The 22,283-nt window shown below is 40.4% G+C and overlaps 2 protein-coding genes across 2 annotated transcripts; one reads left to right on the top strand and one right to left on the bottom strand.

The window, feature by feature from the left end:
* Positions 1–3,388: 3,388 nt before the first annotated feature.
* Positions 3,389–9,628, bottom strand: LOC104008514 (granzyme A). Its single transcript, XM_009470300.2, has 5 exons — positions 9,544–9,628; positions 8,250–8,397; positions 6,419–6,557; positions 5,455–5,727; positions 3,389–4,678 (listed from the first exon to the last, which is right to left on the bottom strand). The coding sequence occupies exons 1-5, from the start codon at positions 9,602–9,604 to the stop codon at positions 4,520–4,522; spliced, it is 780 nt and encodes a 259-aa protein (XP_009468575.2). The 5' UTR covers positions 9,605–9,628; the 3' UTR covers positions 3,389–4,519.
* Positions 9,629–14,288: 4,660 nt separating this feature from the next.
* On the top strand, positions 14,289–21,599 carry LOC104016598 (granzyme A). The gene is made up of 5 exons (XM_009469507.2): positions 14,289–14,355; positions 14,431–14,572; positions 17,187–17,334; positions 19,550–19,816; positions 20,558–21,599. The coding sequence occupies exons 1-5, from the start codon at positions 14,295–14,297 to the stop codon at positions 20,717–20,719; spliced, it is 780 nt and encodes a 259-aa protein (XP_009467782.1). The 5' UTR covers positions 14,289–14,294; the 3' UTR covers positions 20,720–21,599.
* The last annotated feature ends 684 nt before the right edge of the window (positions 21,600–22,283 follow it).

The following is a 22,283-nucleotide window of genomic DNA, read 5'->3' as shown; positions in this document are numbered from 1 at the left end:
TAATAAGCCAGATGGACATAGTCAAAGAAGCATGCTGTTTGGATCAAGCACAACAGTTAGTTCATTCATTCCTCAAAGGTACCAGTTTAATTTAATAGGTTGTCGGCAAACCTAGTAGCTGTTGCCCTCTTATGAATATTATTCAGTGCTCACAAGGACCAAACCTCTTGGACTTTAACAGACGTTTGCCTGTGTGAGACTTGTACACTGTCAACAGCTAAGTAAGGATGTCAGGACTGGCCTCAGATGCTATTCAGATGCAACTCAGTAGTGCTATTCAAAACGTGTTCTATCCACAGACGTTTTTTGAGCTTCGCTTTCATTATTAGGAACAAAGACAGGGGGTAAGGATTCACTCTGGCATTTGTATATTAAAAGCCCTGTGAGCTCAGAAACTCATATTGTTTGGATTTATTTTTGCTTTTCTGCTGGAAATTTAGAATGTTTCCTGTAGCTGGGGAAGAATGGGAGATTAGGGGAGCAGAGCAGTGTCAGCCCATGGAAAATTAAGCTGTGATCAAATGCATGAAAAGAGATAGGCAAAGTTAACAGGGGCACAAGTAGGTCTGGAAATGAGTGTGAAACTGTCATGTCTTTAGTTCTCATCGTTTTTAAAACCTCATCTTCTGCTGTTCATAAATCACGTGGTTGCTAACTTGAGGTCTGGGAGGTTGAGACCACTTATCTTTTTTACCTAGTAAGATGTTGATTTACAATAAATCTGCTACTGAACTGCTGGTTTCTGATGTCACCTTGTGTGGTCTTCAAAACAGGTTAGAAAATGGGAACATTGATTATCAATTGAGAAATGACTACCAAGAAGCTTATGATTAGAATGGGAAATAACATCCTGTGCCTGTCTTCTCATATGAGCATGTTTGTTGCAGCAGATTTTATCAAACATTTAGAATCTGATTTAAATAGTCAAAATAGTATTTTAAATAATTTAGATTTTTTTTAAAATGTTAAAACCACTTTTTTTCTTTTGAATGGGAAAAAACAACAACAGTGGAATTAGTCTTTTTACTCATATATTTTTTGGATTCTCCCAGAAATTCTCTCTTTCCTTTGATGGTACCTAAATGCTATTGGTTTCCCAAATACAGGAAGAAATGTATAACACAGGATGGGGGGCTGTGGTGGGGAAGGAGCTGGTCAATATTGAAGCTCAGCATATTTTGTTGGAAGCTCAACTGTCAAAATAAAAAAATACATTTCTTTCAGACTGAGAAGTGCACGTTTCTTAATTAATTATGCTTGCTCATTATTCAGTGGTCAAGCTGTCTTGCCCCAGAAGTATTTTAACATAATATCTAAAAGTGGGAGAAGTCACTGATTGTAGTAGAACTAAGCCAACAGCCCATAAACATGAGAGAATCTTGTGTGGGTGACCTGTAGCTCTATTCTGTAACCATGTCTGAGAAGGCATTTAAGCATGCATTTAAATTCCAGACTCTGACTAATCTGGAGTGAAATTAAACATATACTGGAGTGTCTTTTCTGGATGTGCTTTTCTAGATAGGCTCCTTTACTGTCAGTTTCTTTCACGTGGCAAATATCTATCTTTCTAGGAATTTGAGGACTTGAGTAGGCAGTATGATTCTGCTTCACTAATCTTTTGCAGGTAATGTTGCTGAATACTTGCAGGTATAGAGTGTGCAGTTGCTGAAAGGAGATCATTGTTCTTGTATAGCTGCCTCATTCTGCCGGTGCAAAGGTCTTAACATATGAAATCTTGGGCAACATGTGTAATCCTGACTTCCTCCCTGCAGAATATTTTTAGCTCACTGCCTGTTAAATGCCTGGTATATTGTTTGGGTCCAGACTGAGACAGAAACCAGAACCCATTTCTAAGAGGCTGAGTCTCCAGAGGTGGCACAGAGGATTAAGTAAAATTTAAGTTGCCTGAACTCAAGCCATAGTCTCTAGCAGACAGTCCTCTGTTCTTCAGGCACTATATTATCTGGCTTGATGCTACCTACATAAATGTTGCATTAGTTTGCGTAATGCAGTTTATACCCGTTCATTTCCCCCAGTTATCTCATATACCCACAGTGACAGGAAATTGTTACATTCTAGAGGTAAAAATGACACTGAATGGTCATAACATTTTTCTTAGCTAGTACATAAACTTGCATGGGCTCCATCCCGTAGTGGTGGAGCTGTATTGGGAATGGATTCATGCCTCTTGATCAGAGAGAGTCCCAGCCTCGATGAAAACTCAGTTCCGTTTCTTTGCTTCTGCTTTTTTCACCAGGTTTCCGCTACTGGCAGTGGTGACAGAGGCTTGAATGTTTTGTTTACCATGTAAGTCCAGTTCCACTGGCTCATTTTGCACAATTCACTAAATAATACTCATGTAAAAAACCAAATTTTTAAGGTATTTTGCGGTAGATCCTAAATTTCAAGCTAGAGGAGGAAGGCTGGCCATTTTTTCTTGCACATTTCTTCATGCATTGTAAACTTCTTGGTCAGAACCTGTCCTTCCTTCTGACCTCACTTGGGTCAGAACTACTGTCTGAAAAATGGAGAAATGCTGAATGATAAGCTTTGAGTGGGATCTTCCACTGACAAGGGTGCTGCCTGGGACTTCCAGGGAGGAGGAAGAAGGAGACCAAAGAGGAAGCAGTAACATGGAAAAAATACTCTAGCAGGATGAGACAGTGAAAAAGTGGGCAAAGAGGAAAGAAATTAAGTAAGGCTAATGTATGGGAAGAGTGAAATAGCCCTAGGTGGTCAGTTGTCTTGAAGAAGAGCTACAGATTTTTCACTAGATTGATGAGGATATTTTTGTTTTCTGAAGGTTTTTATAATCAGTTCTTTCCTAAGCAAGGGTTTGGTAGTTTGCAAGAATAGAAGCAGCCTGGGCTTGTCTTTCTTATTTCCTGTGTGTTTAAAGACAGAATCAAAGTTACCGCCTCGGGTGTCGGTACCCATCAGTGGGCTCCTCTCAGTTTCACTGACGCCATCTTACTTGGCTGGGAACTCCCTCTGCTCCTGCTTTGCTCCTGTGTTTGTGGGCTTGTTTGTGTGTTCAGCCCGAGAGTCAGGACAAACATTTTAGGAATAAGAATAAGGAACATGAAAAGTTCTGACTGTGCGATGTTTGTAATGGACAGAAAACATAAAAGATGATGTTCAGCATCAAGACTTTCAGTGAAGATCCCTGTAGTTTAGGCCTTCTCCTTCCTTCGTGCTTCATTATTCCTCTATGACAAAACTACTGTTTCTTCTCAACAAGATCAGGTGAAGGCAGTTGCGTAAAAAAGTTTTAGTCTGTGTTTTCGCATGTTGTGTTTATAAGTGATGTTTAATTGCTCATAATGAACTGAACAATCATTTTTTAATTAAAATCAATACAAGATTTCTCCACCCTTCGAATGTCCTCTGCTTTCTCTTAGCTAATGCCTACTTTCTGGTAAAAAACCCCCAAAGCAACACAAAATAAAACCAAGCCCTTTTTGAGGTGTTAATAGCATTGAAAGTGCCCAAGACTGTTAATACAGAGATGAGCAGAAACAATTTTTCACAACTTTGCTCTTTAACAAGTGGTTGTTGAAGCACTTAAAAATTACACTGCATATCTGAAACAGCAGTAGTGGCATCATAAAATTAAGATTGTTTTATGTTATGAACATAACATATGCTTTATCATACTGATACTCCAGCTGAGACATGTTCTGTCATTTCTCTGGAGGATGGGTTTTCAGCTGATTTTTTAACATAATGTTACTGATCTTGGTGCATTCTGCAAATATATTGCACATCCAAAATGTTATGTACACAGGCTATCTGCACTTCAGCAGATGGAGCTTTCCACATAAACTGACAGTTTCAAGCAGTAGGTTTTTATTGCCATTTCTTTATTAAATGCAAAGTACGTAAAGAGGTGAAATCTAGAGCTTTTCAAATAGTTAGGAAATGCACACTTACTATGTCCCACAACCAAATGCAGTTGCTGAAACTTAGTTTTCTGAAGCTTAGCAGTCCCCTACACCTATGAAATCAGGAGCTCTGCTGCAGAGAAACTAACAAGTTTTTCAGGTGTCTGGAGTTGCACTGAGCACCTGACTAAACTCTCAGGGTTATTTGCAGAAGTCCAGATACAGAAGAGTGCAGTATATACTCAGCATGCAGTGAGGACCCAAGCAGCTGGATTACATTTTTGGTCAGAAGTATTCATCCATGTAGAGCTCAGTCCGACTGAATGTGGAACGCGGGAATGTTGGAAGCCTGAGTCACAAATACCCGTCAAATGACTCCATGGCTGACAGTATAAGCTACAAATGCTGTTACAGCAGAGCACGTTGTTCTGGCCCTGTTAAGATCACATCTGCCCTGAAAACAGACATACCTATTTTCATCTATAAGGACATCAAGCTGCTAAAATTGAGCATGGGAATACCTTTTGACCAGTAGAATGAAACTATTTTTAAAAGCATATTTCAAAACTAGATATTGTTAGTAATGTATTGTTGTAAGTACAAAGCAGGAAATCACTTGGTCAAAACGCAATCTGTTAGGCTCCCCCTATGGTTTTCCTGATCCACTGAACGTATTGCTTTGTGAGTCGAGTGTAGACACCAGGGCCATCAACAGTACCACACTTGTTTGCTTTCCCGAAAGCAGTGATGCCTCTCATCACATTGTTGCATCTTAAAGGTCCGCCTGAATCCCCCTGGAAGAAGGGAAAAAAAATCGTCATTCAAATTTATGAAAGCTAAAAAAATACTTCTTTTAAATAAAATTTGCACCAATTGCATGGAGGAAATAAAAACGTAGACAGTGCTATTGTGGATTTCTTTTTTTTCCTCCTTGGAAGGTAAGATTTTCATTGGCAAAGAAGAAAAAAAGACTTTGATCTGATCTTTCAAATGTGAGTGATGGGGAATGAATCTAGCTCAGTGCTAAGGAATAGTTAGTCTTTTTGAATATGACAAGTAAAAGCTGGAAACTCTCCTCTTGAAAATCAGAAAGTCTCTAGAAATTGGTGCCTTTTTTGTAACTTCGTTAATTCAATATTTAAATCTTTTAAAACATGGTAGTTCTTACACAGTTGCGCATTTGACTTGGGGCTCAGTCAAAATGCCTTTTATCAGCAAAACCTGTTTCAAAGCCCTCTGACATCAGAGAAGTTGTTCCACTGAGGTTAGCTGCTTGAGAATGGGCTCATAATCTATTTTGTGGAGATTTTTCTATTAAAATAATTTTATTGAAGAAGAGAATAGCTATCTGCCATGCATTGATAAAACCACAATATCCAAAGTCTGTGAAGGTGAATTTATCAATCAGAAATTTTGATTTTAAGGCTTAGAAGAACAAGCCTCTGTAAATTCACTCATTTCTAATAAAATTCTTCATTGAACTGAAGAGAGGCAGAAATTATAAATGTGTAAAAGCTTATCTTTTATTTTTAATGTAATCTATGTGGATATAGACAGTAAATATACTTACAGAACATGAGTCCTTTCCTCCATTCTTAGCCCCTGCGCATATCATGTTTTCTGTTATAACAGGGTTGTTTTTATAATGATTGTTGTCGTTGCAGGTTTGCCTACTGATGACAGTGATATTGACCTCCCTCAGGGTATCAGAAAGCTTTCTCAGATGATTGTGAGTTTGTCCCCATCCTGCTACTGTGCAAGTTGTTCCTGGTTTGGGATCATCATCTGAGGTAGGCAGGGGAATGAGCTGCACAGCTTTATTAAGTCTTGCTCTTTTCCCAAGCTGTAGAAGATACGGAAAATAGTTATTATGGGGCAGAGTCTAGTAGAGGCCCCTGCATGTTAACCATTGGATCTTGTCCATTACGGTAATGGGGGATTACTGCAACCCCTTTTTCAGATTCCTCAGTTCTTTGTGACAGGATTTATGTAATCAATGTAAGAATGAGGAAAATGAGTATTCTTTGTCTCATGAAAACCCATTTAGCTTCTGCTGAAATATTTGCTCTAAAAAATACCCTATTTTACCTCTCTGGCTCTCAGACCATCAGGAGGACAAAATAACAGTAATCACTGAAGCTGGCAAAATTGAGAATCAGAGAAGTCAGAAATTTTTAATTAGAACAGTTTTTAGACAGAACATTAGGGTTTTTAACCAAATTATTTCTGTGTGTATAATACGCTTCTTTCTGTGGACAATCTTTATTCTTTCACTGAAAAACCAGAAACTGAAATATCTTAGTCAAGCTCCAGAATTTTTCTACTTCTAGTATTGGCATGCATTACAGGAATTGTTGATTGCCTTAGTTCCCAGTGTATCACCAGTTCCCCAGTTTGCTGGGTTAGTAGACCAGACTATATCACCCCAGAAAAAAAGTAATCAGAAACTCTCTTGGCTCATCTCCCTCACAAGAAGGAAGAAACTGGTACATCGTAGGAGGTGAATATTCAATAAGTTATGTGTAAGTCTATACCTGCAGCAGCATAATGTCGTTTTCCTTAGAATTGGAACAGTAGCATGGGTAGCGAATTTGTTTTGCAATCTGAAAAAACTGTTTTTCTCTTTCTCTTGCTTTCTGTGAATGGGCTCCAAGAATAACTTTGCCTCCTTCCCTGAGAAGAGAGAAAACATGGTTAGTGACATCCACTTGCTTTAACTCCATAATTCTGTGCTGTTAAATGTGGTGCTATAATGTCCAGCTGCTACGAAGTCTCTTTTCTTGTGCCTGAAAAGCAACAGTAATTTAGAAAAATATAAAAGATGACCCTGTTTTTAGAAGTAGTTAAAAAAATTGACTCCATGAATTAAAATTTGTGCTATCCTATTTTCAGTTTCCCAGGAGCATAGACAGGGTTCTGGTACTTGACGCTGAACCTGCCCCCATTGTTTCCCATTAGGAACTGAATGAGGGGTGGATGCATCAGCTGTGCTGTTGGTAGTAGTCTCACCAACTGTGCCCTCTGCAATTTGTGCTGAAAATTTAGGAGAATAGCTCACAGCACTGTTAACTCAGAGATCATCAGGACTGGACTGAATTGTACCGTTGCTTTGCCCTAATACCATTTCAACACCAATTTCTGAGTCTACGTGAGACATAGCTCATTCCCTTCCTCTAACTTATTCTGCAACTTCATATACTTACTAGATACTGAAGGGGTGACAGTTGTGCCTGCTGGGGCTCTCTGGTATAGAAACCAGGAGTCTAGCACTCCTTGGTCAAGCAGTCCAAGCAGATCTTTATATCAGACCACGGGTATAGCTGTTTGTGGGAGAGCAATGTACTTTACAGCTGAATGGGACAATATTCTTTGAGTAGATGTGTATGCTGGTCCTCCTTTGCAACTTACTGCAGCAAACACAACCCTGAGGAAGTGGTTGCTCCTTTCCTTCAGCTATTAAGAGCTGTCTGACCGTTGACTGAGCATCATTGGGTTAATTATTTGTTGTATTTTCTCTTAAATGTGATCTCATTTGGAAACACTCTTTACCTTATGTTAATACAAAAGCTTTTGGGCCCTATATTCTCTTTGTAGTAGGTCCCATATATCTCCCTGTTTGGATGGGGACAGGAGGGATGGATACATTTCTCTGCTGCCTGTGGAGTCCAGTGATTCACTGGTCCCAGGCAGGCCATTGACAGAGCCTGTGTGAGGTCTGGCTCAGCAGCAGCTCCAGTCCTCCCTGCAAAGGCAAGGGGTAGGACGTGTCACTTAAACCTCACATCTTGCCTCGCGGAGGGACTCTGCGGGGCCAAACAGCCATTTGCATCTTGAGTCAGGCAGGAAGAAGAAGGGTTGGCTGGCAGACCAACATATCCAGTAGAGCAGAGATCTCAGTGTCTCGGGTCATCTGTCTGGAGGATTTTTGCTCCTGTATAACTGCATGCTGTCTCTTTCTGTGGTGAACTGCATATCTTTTACAGAATAAAATGACAAGACTTTTTTTCTGTTTTCTAAGCAGCTATTTAGACTGGCCAGTTCTCTGGCCTAGTGCACGGGCTGACTGAGAAAACAGGGACAAACCTTTCCCCCAAATTCACTACTTCAGTGTTGCTATTCTGCACTTGTATGCCGCTAGAAGCTTGTAAAATGTCTCTTCAGAAACAGTGAAGATCAGTATACCTTGTTATATTTTTTTTTACTCACTGAAACACATTTGTCAATATACACTATAAAACACAGTAATTAGAACATGGTCATGGTCATGCTAAATGCACAAAACCACCAGGGATATTAACTTTTCTTCTTGAACAGAGACACCAGATACTCACTAAGGACAATCTCTGAATCAGAGCACGAACTTACACATTACAGTGGGCAGCTGTTAACACCCAGTTTTCCTTGATCAAAGCTCCTCCACAAATAAATTTTCCATTCGCTCCGCTGATTAGGGCCATAAATGGTCTTGAGTGTGGTGCTACTTCATTTCCTCCAATAATATCCACACACAAACCTAAAAATAAAAATAGGCCACAATACACACAGCTGGGCTACAAATACTGTAAGAAGATACTCAAAGTCTCTTACTAAAAACAGTTAAGGTAATTACAAAGTATACAGACACACAAGTATGTACATATGTCACAATGCTGTCTTCAGGGTAGACTTTTAAAATTGCTCAGCAGTACTATGTTTGGAGCTGTTGGACCGAGCCCAGAGGAGGGCCACGAAGATGATCAGAGGGCTGGAGCACCTCTGCTATGAGGACAGGCTGAGAGAGGTGGAGTTGTTCAGCCTGGAGAAGAGAAGGCTCTGGGGAGACCTTATAGCAGCCTTCCAGTACTTGAAGGGAGCCTGGACAAGGGGTAATGGCTTTAAACTGAAAGAGGGCAGATTTAGATTAGATATAAGGAAGAAATTCTTCACTGTGACGGTGGTGAGACACTGGAACAGGTTGCCCAGAGAAGCTGTGGATGCCCCATCCCTGGAAGTGTTCAAGGCCAGGTTGGATGACGCTTTGAGCAACCTGATCTGGTGGAAGGTGTCCCTGCCCATGGCAGGGGGGTTGGAACCAGATGACCTTTAGGTCCCTTCCAGTCCAAACCATTCTATGATTCTATGTTTCAATGTGACCAAAATTAGATCAGTGCAGTGAGCTTTGAGAAGAAAAACACCAAAGTATTGTTGGTCTTGCACAGATTTCTTTTCCTGAAGTTTGCTGCTATGGTTAGCTTTCATTGTGAGTAACAACCTCAGATCTGCCACGGTAAGTGTTATACAATATGTGACTTATGCAGACACCAGGAAACTGAGCTATATAGTGTAAGTCACATTATATGAACCTGTTTTTCAGAAAAACAGAAAATGAAGAGATTAATATATGTTTGTGCCTCTAGAGAGAAAGGTCAGATAATCATTATGTTAACTCCTCTGAACTCCTCTAAATAGCCTGTCCTCTGTGCAGCTTTAATTAATACTGCGCATTCAGAAATTATTTTGTTTGTATGAAAGATCAAACACATGCAGACAGTGGAAAAGAGCTAATAAGAAGAACTCAAATAATAACTGTGACTACTTCCTTTACATTAATACATATTGGCTTGACTGGAACTCAGTATGTTCAGCATTTACCTTCAAAAGGATTGAACTGGACACTTACCTCCACGAATTACCAGGAGAATGACAGCAGCAGAGATGGACAAAATGAGGAAGGCTCCCATGATTTCTGTCTGGTGTTCCCCGTTATTCACTGCTTAATATATATATCTAAAAGAAAAGGATGTGGGTTTTGTTTTTCCTCTAAAGGTTATTTGACACTTGTAACAGTGACATAGGCAAAAAACCTCCCCAACAATGTAGCTTACAGCAGAGGCGTTAGTGAGAAATTGCGTCATCTGTTGTGGTGTGAAGATAGGATCTGCCCCCCTTCATGTTGTCTCTGTAGCATTTGCGGAGAGCTAATATATGACTACTGGGGTGAAATCTTGCAAGCCACTACCTGTCCAGTTACACAGTGTGTGGGACTCAGCTCACATAAATTTAGGCTTGATTCAGTTGCCCACATGAAAATGTATAGTTTAATTCTAGACACCCTGGGTGGCCACCAGGTCAGAGATGAATCCCAGCCCATTCCCCATTAGAGAGCTATCTGTGCTGTTCAGGCGCCCTCCAGGCCAAGGAATCTGATGTTTGCTCCTTTCAGCATCTGATCCTACCTCATTAGCTTTGCACTGGATGAGCATCTGTATAGCACTGAGTGTGGTTTAGTGGCCTAGAGCTAAAGGTATAATGCCATTTAAAGTGTCTTAAGGTGTCTTAGATCTGCCTCCTGGTGCAGGATGCCATGGTCTTCTGTAGATTCTATGTCAGATTTGCCAGCCCTGTGCCCATGTCTGGGAAACACAAAGTATCTCAAATGTCACTAAATGGCTAGTTTCAGGCAACTGAATTGAATCCTGAAAACTGAATAAATCTTATTAGAGCCTTGTAAAGGCACAGTTCCTCACTTCCAAACATATACCCAAATAATAGAAATAGCTTCCATCAATATTAAATAATTTAGAATATCAAATATGCTATTAACTAACTAGGTACATTCAGTGAAGTGTCACTACCACACAGCCTGGAAGGTTTCTTGAAAGACTTGAGCCCCACTACAGTCAGCCTGCAGAAGGCTTCTGCGTCCTGGCTGTGTCACGTCTTTGAGCTCAGTTGGCCCAGCCTGATGTGAGTTTTACCTGTAGAAGACCTTGGACAGACAGCTGGCTCAAATGTGCCATTGCCCTCCCTTCTGGGACAGAGGACAATTGTTGGTGATTTCTCTGGAGAAGGCAGATGTGGAGCTGTTTTTAGAGATAGCAGAGCTCTTCACTGCTGTGGCTCGTCAGAGACACTGTCACCTGTGTGACATGGTGACAGCTCCATGCACGGCAAAATTGCACCAAGCTTTTAATTTTCTTTCATTTTTCTCCTCACTACCTGCACATTCCCTGTAACTATCAGCAGTTTGTAGCACTGGCGTTCTTTTTTTCCAATGTTCTCCCGAATACAGTATCACCAGGTATCATAGGTACCGTTCTTTCATTTATCACGTATAAACAGTTGCCAAAGTCTGATTTTATGACATTTTAATTAGCTGTCTTACCATATTGAAGCTGTTTCCTCTCTGGACTACGCACAGACATGATCAGGATGAGCACTTGTTGAGAAAAATCCTGTATGCTGAGATCTGTTTAAACTCATACTACTACAATGATTCATCCTTGGATATTCCTATATGAGGTGCCATGTCTAGTGAGAAGAGGTTTGGTATGTATCATCCTATGTTTACCTGATCTATTTTCAAGAAAAACCTATTTGGGAGACACAGAATAAAACATTAGCAAATGTTCCTAGCTGTTTTCCAGGCAACTAAGATAAATCTATGCCTACCATCTAAAACCAAATCTTCTATAGCCTGTTTATATTTTTTTCAATATCTAAATGCACTCCTATTTACTTCTAAATCCTACTTACTTCTAAAGATATTTTTCTGTAACTCCATAGGTATTAGCATACCCATGCCTTTTTAAAAATCCCCTCTAATCCTGAGAGATCCGATTTACATTGATAATTATAATTCAGAATATGCAGTCTAAAATACTGTTTGATAACAACTGATTGCTTTCTGCTCAAGCTTCTTCTGAGCAACAGCTCTATCACGTAGTCCTAAGATTGGTTGCACAGATATTAAAGATCAGATTGATATGCACATAATCAACCCCTAGTTTTGTAGCCAAATGCTTTTGTCAGAGTGTCCTCTTCAGCTTATAACTTATGTAGGTGAGGCTGAAAAATTGACATCAAATTTTAGGGTGTGCAACAAGTTGGCTGGGCTCCTTTGGTTATGGCAATAAGTTAATTTATGGTCAAGTTTAGATTTTATTGGCCTTTTGCATGTGAAGAGAAACCTCAAAGCAAAACTTCTTTCTCTATTTGAGTGCATTGTCAAAGTCTTTTATTAGCTTCTCTGCTGCATAAGCAATCCGTCTTCAAGAGGACTGAGATATGTAAGCAAAATGCTCCATCCTTTCCCCTGCAGTGCCCACGAGGTGTAGCCACTGTCTCAGCAGAAACCACTGCCTGAGTAAAAGAGCAACAAGTCCACCCAGCTTCTATTTCTAGCCTTTGCCTTTGAGGAAATTTCCACTAAGCCTGTGGGCCAGTGGATCATTTTCAGCTCTGTTCTGTACTGTGTCGAGCACTCCTAACCCTTATCTCATACGCAGTTGTTTTGATCCTTTTTCTTCCCTGGTGACTATGCTCCATTTTCCTTCACGCTGCTTTCTGTGGTGCTAAAGGTAAACATCAGGTGTGATTTTAGGAGACCAGTTCAGGAGACCAATTTAGACCGCAGCTCTAAACCTTCCAGAGCCGGCGGGTGCCCGAGTTCAGGCAGCGTCGTAGCTGAGCTGCAGGGCTGGCGCCTGGGGTGGGGAAAGGCGGGCAGGAGAGTGGTGCAAGCGGGCAGCTGCCAGGAGCAGAGGAGGCAGACCTGAGGTGTCTGCTCCATCTCCTCCCTGGGCTGTCCCATCTCCAGCCCCACTCCAGTGTGTTTGCCTGGACACATCCCTCAGCGGCTGGGGGACGCACTCCCAGGCACTCGCCGGGGAAGGGACAGGACATATGCTGGGGATGTCTGTTTGACTTTCTTCTCTGATACCAGTCTCTCATGGTATTTACCTGTTGTCTTTTCTGCCTCAGCTATTTGCTCAGCTTCCCTATTTTCACCTATTTACTCTGTGATATCAAAGAAAAATGTAGTAGCACAGAAATACAAGTAGATGTAGTTAACTCAGAGAGGCCTCAAAGCCTTGTAGTGAACCAGTGTTACTTCTATGAAGCTGAATGTACTGAAGAATCCAGCATTAGATATTATGCTCTGGAAACGCAAGCCTTCTCCTGTCTGGTCTGTTGCCCATTTTGTCTCTTATGCCACTTTCTAAGCTAGACACTTAGTGGGAGGGCAAAGCCATAAAGGACTCGAACATGAGATTATGCCTTTAGGAACCTCTTTGCAGAGATAACCTCCAGTGGGTGAATAATCCCAGGATTAGCTGGAGGATGGAGAGTGATTTCGGGATAACTAGAGCTGTCTCTTTTATGAGCTGATGAATTCTGAGAGTCACGTGTTTTCTTTTAAAAGAGCATTGGAAGAGTCTTCTGAAATACGAAATGTGTTACATTATGTTGCATCATGTACATGTTTTCAAACTGGTTTATAACTAGTAAGATTCTGTGCCACAGAAATAAACATTTCAATGCTATAGTCTCATTCAACAATCTGGAGAGGTGTTGTTCTCTAACTCTTGAATAAAAATGAAAGTTAGCTATATTGGGCAAGTTACATTTCTGATGCTTTCTAAAGGTACTTAAGATCATAGCAGGCTTTTCAAGTTCTTCGCACAAGGGCATGCTGGTTTTTTGTAGTGGTTTATCAGCAAGACATGCAAAACATGGGTGCAGACACAGAGGTTTGCAATACAGAAATGTCTCTCCCACCACTGTGTCTGTTTATCTTTTTCTGGTGAACACTGATCAGATATTTTGTTTGCATTTGATACTTGAATGCTCTAGGGTTTTCTGCACCTGAATCCTGCGCCCTCAAAAATTATTGGTAAGAAAATGAAAATTGCTCTGCCCTCCACGGTCTTTTGTGTCAGGTGTTCCTAAACTTATCAAACAACAGACGCCTGCCAATTCCCCATGGCTCTCATAAACTTAATGAATGAATCTTTTTCAGCCTTTCAACTGAAAATGTTACCTGGGCAGTATGATTCTGCAGAGGATTTGCTGGCTGCTGCTGTATCTTGGTCCACAGTTTGGGAATGACTTTTGTACTCTACATGCCCTGAGTTTTCCCTCTCACTGGTGTTCTGTGAAGCCTTTTCAGGTGGCCCTTGTACTCGTGCTCCCTTTTGTTTACCTGCTTGAAGATGGACAGTTTCATTCTTCTCACGTATTTCCTTTTTTTTTTTTCCTTTAAAGTTGAAAGACCATTGAATTCTCTGAGACACTTTTAGGTTTTATTGTACATTGATCCCATGTAATGCTCAGGATTTTTCTTATGCACTTGTTTTCTAATACAATACCTGTGGTGAAGGGCTACTGAAGTTCATGTAAGACTTGGACCAATTAATATTGACACATGTTGGGGATTCAAGAAACAGGCAGGTTTTAAAGAAACCTGAAGAAAGAACCTAAAGAAACAAAGCTGCAGTTAAAATAATACAATATTAATGACGTAAAGGGAAACTTGAAGAGCAGGAACTATTCATAAAACGTTTCAACCACCATTTCCTGCAGGGGACATTTAAATAGAGAAGACTGTATTGCAATTTACAATGTTCTTGTCAGTAAATAGCAGCAGCTATGAGAAGCCACCTGTTAGCTCTCCTGCTCTCTCTAATTGCTGTTATCCTACCCCCAAGATGTAAGGATAAAAATATCCAAATTCCCACTTCCTCTGGATAATATGTAACATAATTGCACTTCTATTGCATTTCAGGTGGCTGCACAGACATTATCGGAGGACAGGTCGTGCGTCCTCATTCTTGGCCTTTTATGGCTGCTATCCAGAGAAAGCATGCAACCGTGTGTGGAGGAGCTCTTGTGGGAAAGCAATGGGTTTTGACAGCAGCGCATTGTAAGTAAGTATCTTATACTGGGGCAATTTTGACTCTTCGTTGATGTGGGGCATGGCGTGCAAGCCTGTAAGTAAAGTGGTTACTGATTTCTTAAGAATTGTTAAAACCTGCAGTTTTGTCACTAAACTGATCTAAGAACTTGTCAATCTGTTTTGTTTTGTAAACTACTGATCTGCATTGTGTACAATGTTACAAGATACAGACTGTGATAATAAAAGACCCAATTCATTATTTATGCATCTGAAACAGCAATGTCTTAGAGACGGAGATATATTCCAAGGTGCTTTAAACAAATGTTACCTATGCGCCAGGGACTAAGCCTCAAAACCCCCTGAGAGATTAAGTTGAATTAGATGGAAACACTATCCCTGCTGGTTTAAGTGACCTGGGCTCACAAAAGCTGAATGTCAGCCATGACTATGACAAGGAGCCTTGTCCTTTTGACAAGTCAAAAGGGGGTGCACAAGCACGCCTTCCCCAGGTGGGATACCCCAAGGCTGGCACAGCTGCTGAACAGCTGGCTCAGGATAAGGAGGACATCTACTGTTCACGTTAGGAAGTAAAATGCCCCTGTTTTTGCTAAAATATTCTCTAAATTGTATTTTAGTTCTCTAATTCTTTTTCTGTATTTTGAGTAACTAAAAGCAAACCAATTACAATCAACCTGTGCAAACCTGACCTCCTCAAACACAGTGTGGGCAGCTCAGCCAGCCTTCTTCCCTCAGTTAGTCTGAAATAGCAGACACAGCTCTGTCTTTCTAAGTGAACTTGACTTCCACACTTCTTCAGCTGACTCAAGTTTGGTTGTATTTTTTGTAAAGGGTAGAAATAGTCACACCTAGCATGTGCTGTTTTGGACATTTACAAAACAAAAGCCAAGTCTTTCTCTACAGAATTAAGGGATTTTTTGATGGGAGCTGGAGTCTCTCACTCTTCAGTCAATGGGTTAGAGATATCCAGTTAGTTACAGTTATAAAAATTCAGATTTGGGAGCTATTCAGTGGAAAGGGCACTGGTTTTTCTCTGGTCCTGTGGGGAGAACAGCTCTGGTCACTGGTTTGGTTTTCTAGCAAGCACATCGGTTTGGGCTGACTTTGAGTCTTTGTCACTGGGGCAAAGTGAAACAACATCTCTCTGGTCTCCTTCTCCTGAGCTGTATGATGATGTCCCCGCAAAACCCACCCACCCCTATACTATGTCCAGACTATTCTTAGCAGGTGCAATTGCAGTGCATGTAAGCCTTCCTAACTAATGAATATTATGTGATAATTACTTCTGAAATAGTTTTTGTCTTAGACAAAATAGCATGAATCCTGCAACATGAATTTCTGTGTGGCCTGCAAACAACCTGTCAGAGACCTGGATGAGGTTGCAGTGGGGTTTTTTGAGTTCTTTTCCTCCCAAGCTTCTCTATATGCACAGTGGCCAACTGCCTGGGCTTTCTGTAAATCCAGCAGTTGCACCTCTGTTGGGGATGATACATGAAAGAGTCCCAGGGATAGAGTTTTGTGAGTCTTGTATCATTCTCACTGTGTAAGCATGCTTTGCAGATAAAAAGAGAAATTTTTAGGCTCCATCACTGCCTTTGAAGCTGTTTTCACAAGCAAACATTCACATACAAATAGATGAATTGTATCTTTCAGTAAGACATGCAGCTGGAATGAAGAAAATAACTTTTTTTTTTTTTTTGTTTGAATTGCTAAAGTCTTTGTTCTGGCTTGAATAAGTTGTCCTGTGGGTAGTGAGATTATGTTCTGAAGATGAAGCACAGGAAACCAGCAGTATGTCTTCTGGCAATGTCATCTTACTGGGCTGCATTAAGTTTAGCAGGGCAAAATGAAGAAAGACAAACTCTAATAAACACATTTCTGATGATACTCAGAGAGCTTGGGGGAGAGGGAGATTTATGAGTTGCTTAACTCTTACTGTTTATTAGCAGGAACTGGACATAAAACTCTTTCTGGGTTTTGGCAGTCTCCCTTTTTAATATTCCCTATAGGGGTGTCTTGAGTTAGGCAACACCCATCCTTCTTCCTTAACGGGCTGAATCCTGTATTTAGTGAAGTTAAGGACAAAACTCTTATTAATATTAAAGATGTCCACTTTAGTAGAGCACTTACCTGTATGCATAATGCTCAGAGTAGAGTATTGCGTTATCGATGTGCGTACTGACATCCCATTGATGTCAGCAAGACAGCCGACGTGCTATTGATCAGGCATGTTTCAGTCCTTTGCAGGATTATATCATAAGTCCAAAGGAGACCATTAAAAGATTAATGAAAGGCATCAGCACCAGCAGTCCTTATGGAAGGGACTCTCCTTAAAAAGCCAGTAGGCTTTTTCATGAAATTAATTCCAAACTCTGGAAATCCCTGAAGGTCAGCTATCACACTATTATTTCACCAAACTAGATTTACAGTAAAGAAATGTTACTTTGTAGAGGAAAATACAAGCTCATGTCAAAACATGAAAATGAACAATATCCTTCCCTATGTTTTAATCATGTTGTTGTAAAATGAAATCGTGAGTGCTATGTTACCTGTCTTTTGATTATCTTGAGAGATGTTGCTCAGTTTCAGTAGTGACCTTCTCTCCCTGTACTTTCTTTAAATTACAGATTAAACAAATCAGAAGTTAGAGTTGTTCTTGGAGCCCATCAAGCATCCATAGCTGAAAAAGAACAGCAGATATTTAAGGTTATGCAGGACTTTCCTAATCCTCAGTTTGGCAGGTCTTCCAAGGAAAATGATATAATGCTCCTCAAGGTACTGTGTTAATTACTGTTGTATTATTATAAAAGGAATTTTGCTGATGATCATTTTGGCTATTCTTTGATATCAAATTGCACGCTGTTTAGATAGCTTAACAATATCACAGAACACCCTGCTTTTGGTTGTGCTAATCTAGATAAGGTTACAGGATCACTGGCACTGTGAGCGGGGATGACATTTCAAGCCCATTCTGTGCTCTAAAACTCCCTTTAACCCACTCACTGCAGCAACCCCTCCAAAACACATTCTTTAGTAATTTTTCAAAGGCAGTGCTGAAGTGATGCACGCCATGGAGTCTGGGTCACAGCTGTATCCCAAAGGGATACCTTGTGCTGGACTAAGCAAAAATGGGGATGAAGCTTACTGTTAATTATTTGGGGTAACGACATAAAGTAAAACTATGGATAATACAGGATGTAGATGAATTCAGCTGTAGGAGCCCAGAGTGGTCACATAGTGAAGAAGGCTCAGGACACTGCAGAATGAAGCACGGAAAGATGTACTCGCCAACATCATCATCCTGGACGCCACAGTGGGCAGGGCTGTCAGAATTTTGCGCATACCAGCTCCTGCTCAGCCTGACTCATGCCTCACATGTCCCTGCTCTGAGAACTCTGTTCATCCAGCACTGAGATTGACATGGAGGCAGCCATTGGTGTTTTGGATAGGGAGAGGGCAGACTCTATGCAGGAAACCTGTAGACGGTCAAATGTTTCTGGAGGACTGCCTTCCTAGTACCAGCAGTTTCAGTGCTGATCCAAAGTCGCTGAGAAAGATAAAACTTGTACACCATCTTGCCTATACCTTTAGAAACATCATGACTTCTGTTTGATGCCAAAGAAATCTTCGATGGATCTTTATTCAGGCTATGCTTTAATGTTATGCCTGTGATAGTGAACAAATAGTTCTGTGTGAAAGATCAATATGTGTATTTAAAATAACAGACTAGGTACAGTATATTATGAATGTTACCACACTTCTGAAATAATTGGTGGAATTGTATGGAAAAGGAAGTCATGACTTGAACCTGATTTCTAACATTTTGATGGTATCACCAGTTTGGTATGACAATGACACAGGGAGGAAACTAGCAATGTCCCTATGTGTGGCCACCAGCAACTTACCGGGAGCACCAGGTTATCTGTGAACACAATAACAAAATGGATCACTAGGAATTAGTATTTCTAGAGCTAAAAGTTACAACTCTGTTCCAGAATGACATAGATAGCATAAAATCCTTTGTCTGAATTTGACACAGGAACAGGGATAGCATTAGCACCAGGGCTCACCTCCTATCTCTACAGTTCTGCTGTAATGCAGTACTAAGTGACTTGGGATAAACTTTCCATCTTTGGAAATTCCCACCAGCACTGGTGATAATAAACCGTAAGGATTTTTTGGATAAACTTGTGATTTGTTGGAGTGCCTTTTTTAAAAGTTACAAAGCCCAAATCGTTTAACTGACAACCATTCAGCAACACGTATAACCACCTGTGAAATGAATCATGGTGCGGTGATCATGTGTAAAACAGAAAATGTCTGTTCAGTAATTGGGAGCCTTACCAAGCACGTTGCGGATACGTGTTAGTGTTTTGCTAGGTTTTCATTTACAGGCTTAAATTGGCCTCTGCTGAAGGCTGAATCTGTCAGGTAAAGGCCAACAAAACACAGACAGTTTGGATCATTTAAGCCCTTTTGAATCTCTCAGAGCAAAAACTTGGCAGTCTGAAGAGTTCAAGACCTCATTTTTTCCCCAATTATGTCGCTGCTGTCATGTCTAATTGGTTATAGCTTTTGTTTTCATCTTTGTTACTGGGTACATTGCACTGTGCTTTGAGACCTTTCTGTGTGTCAGTCAAGCACCAGAGTCTGATTTCAACACGGAAGTTCAGTGGCAAATTAGGTTCTGGAATAGGATATAGATCCAACAGCCTAACTCCTGTGCAGGTTTTTAATTTACTACTGTAATCAATGGGAAGCTGGGCTTGAACTCACTACTGCTGCCATAGGTAGGAAATTGCTATACAGACACCAGGGGAATTCTTTTGGATTTGCAAAGGGGTAATTAAGCTCAAGACCAGTTCCTAAATATTGAAAAGTGATTTATAAGGAAAGTATTGGTAAAATGAGACTAAATGCCAGCTGAAACTAGATTATACTTTCCTCCCTTTCTGCATAAGAAAACATTTTTTTTTCTTCTTTTTTCCAGCTGAATGGTATTGCAAAGATGAATGAATATGTGCAACCTTTGCTTCTGCCTGACTCTTGTGAAGATATCAAACCTGGCACAATGTGCCAGGTGGCCGGCTGGGGAGTCACATCTTCAGGAAAGCCATCAAAATATCTTCGGAAAGCAACTCTTAAAATTGTTGGTAGAAAAAGCTGTGAGAGCAAATATGGAAAGTACACAAAAATAACCAGCAACATGTTGTGTGCTGCAGGGAAAAATAAATTTTTGAAGACAGATACTTGCCAGGTAAGAAGTAAAGTTACAAAAAGGAGGGCATGTGCTTTTAACAATGGTTCCCTTTTCACTGGAAACAAAGCAGTGCTAGACACTTAATGAGGCTGATCAGATTCACAATGATTTTAACCACGTTTGTAAGAAACATTATTGCTGTGAAAAAGAAGTGTTAAGACTTTGAGTAGTTTAGGTCAATGTACACAACAAGATCAAGAGTATGGGAATTTGAGTCTGGGATTATCTCAGTTAACTTCAGATGCATTTCTTTAGCTAAGGTGCTCTCCTTAGACACCACCTGTAGGTATTGGAGAAAAAAAAGAACTTTCAGGGTCTGAATCCTCTGCTCCTTTCCAGATGTCATCATCTGACTAGTACAGAATTAACTGTACACTCAAAAGTGCTGTTTGGACCTTGCTTTTGATGTCTTGTGTGCCGAGTCCAGAAGGGCCAATTGCTAAAGAAGTGAGAATGAATTTATACCAACAATAAAAAAATACCTTTTGAAATAGAATTATGATAGCACTGTACTGGCCTACCACATTTACATCAAAGGCTGCTCAGGCTTTAAAAGCAACCTCTCCTTATACCTCACCCAACTCCCACGAAGTGATGTAAGCCAACTGATCCATTTCATAGGTTGGAACAGGTTAGAAACAACTTTTCCAAACATGCTTATGCACTGCAGGTGGCACTGCATGCTCCTCTGGAGAGCAATGAACACACATTGATATTTACTTCTATTTCGTGTTCTAGGGGGATTCAGGTGGGCCGTTAATCTGTGCTGGTCGATACAGTGGGATTGTTTCTTTTGGAAAAGGATGTGGAAGAAGAGACATGCCTGGAGTTTATACACGACTGACTGAAAAATATATTGACTGGATTAAAAAAATAATGCACCTTCACAGAGATCCATAAGACAGGCAAGGCAGTTTTAATAAATACTGTGCTGTGCATTAGAACTAGATGCTGCTGCTCTAGTGCATCACTTTTAAAAAGTACCTCCCAACTTTACAGCTTTACTAACACCACCACAGCTTTATGAGAACAGTTCAAAATATTCCACTTTGTTATAGATAACATGCTTACTCATCTTTAGTAGGAAATTGCCTCTTAGATAACACAATTTGTATTGGACTTCACCCTACTTCTTAGTGTGATGGGAAAGTACTGCTCACCTTCTTCATTGTGCCTGAGATGAGGCAACATTTTTGAATGTCTACTTAGAGAAAAATTCAATTTCAGACTGATAGTGAATGAGATGTCTGCTGAATGAGAACAAACAGAACAAAAGCTTTAAGTGTTCAAGTATTTCACTGTGAAGTTATTCAAAACGAAATACTTCAGTTCTCTGTTACTAAATATTTATTTAACCAAATTAGTTTCCAAAGAGTTAAAGTGTTAAGGAGATAAACATTTTTCCAATTGATCTTCCATTATAAGAAAGAAAAAAATAATTTTGTCTTTTTTTCCTAGATTATTTTCCCTATTTTTTTTTTTTTTTGGTGATCAAATCAACAAAATCATCTCTTCTCACAGCTTGGTTCATGATCCCACCCTTTCAGTGAATGGTCTGTTGAAAAAAGTATAAATACTGATTGTAATGGGAGTAATTATACTTCTCTAACACAGTGCCTATCTAACATCTGTCAAAACAAACAGGAATTTTGCTATGGATTTCAACAGACTTCTACTAACAGAAGGACCTGCTGTGTTTCTGAAGAAGCCTGTGATTAGCTTGGTGTATTCCCATTATCTTCCAAATATTCTCGAGGTGTTTTTTTGTGAACAGTTTAGAAGTGACGACCTGCAGGGTTTCTCTGCTTGTTTGGTTATTGCATTAATATGTACAGAATACTGTAAACTTTGGGACGTTGCAGAGGCATGAATAAATAACTCCAACACATCAACATACTGGCCTTGATTATTGACCAGCGGCCATGCCACTGCGCAAAGCAGGACAAGCGCTGTCTCGTAACGGCTGTGCAGATAAAGGAGCAAATGGACACCGCAAAGCTGGGTTGGTAGTCGGCCATGGTGCAATAAAACCTGCCGATGTAGTGTATGGGGGCTTGGTGTATGGGGGCTTGATCCAATTCTCACTGAAGGTCACGGGAAGATCTTAAGAGATGCTGGTGAGAATTGGCTCAGGCCTGGAACACAGACAGAAACTCGGGAAAAAAAAAGGAGAAGTGATATCAAAGTGGGCCCAGCTTTTCAGCTGGGGGTCTCAGAGGATGTTGCAAACATAAATTAGTCCCTGTTACAAACTTTGTAAGGTAAATGACAGCAAGGATATCCTTCTGCCCATCCCACAGGAGACTTTTCACACCTCGCAGCCCAATAACAACTAACTGGTGTTTAACCTCTTGGAGGCAAAGACTTCACGCGCTCTGTTCATGTGAATGGTGGCTGTATCTCAGTCACTGATGGGAAATAATGAGTGATAGAGTCTGGAAACCATAACCCTGCAAATTAATTC

Source organism: Nipponia nippon, unplaced genomic scaffold (assembly GCF_047370975.1).
Source record: "Nipponia nippon isolate SJK-2023a ecotype South Korea unplaced genomic scaffold, ASM4737097v1 scaffold_20, whole genome shotgun sequence".
Classification (NCBI taxonomy): Eukaryota; Metazoa; Chordata; class Aves; order Pelecaniformes; family Threskiornithidae; genus Nipponia; species Nipponia nippon.
The sequence above is the reverse complement of the archived record's forward strand: the minus strand, read 5'-3'. Positions and strand labels throughout refer to the sequence as shown.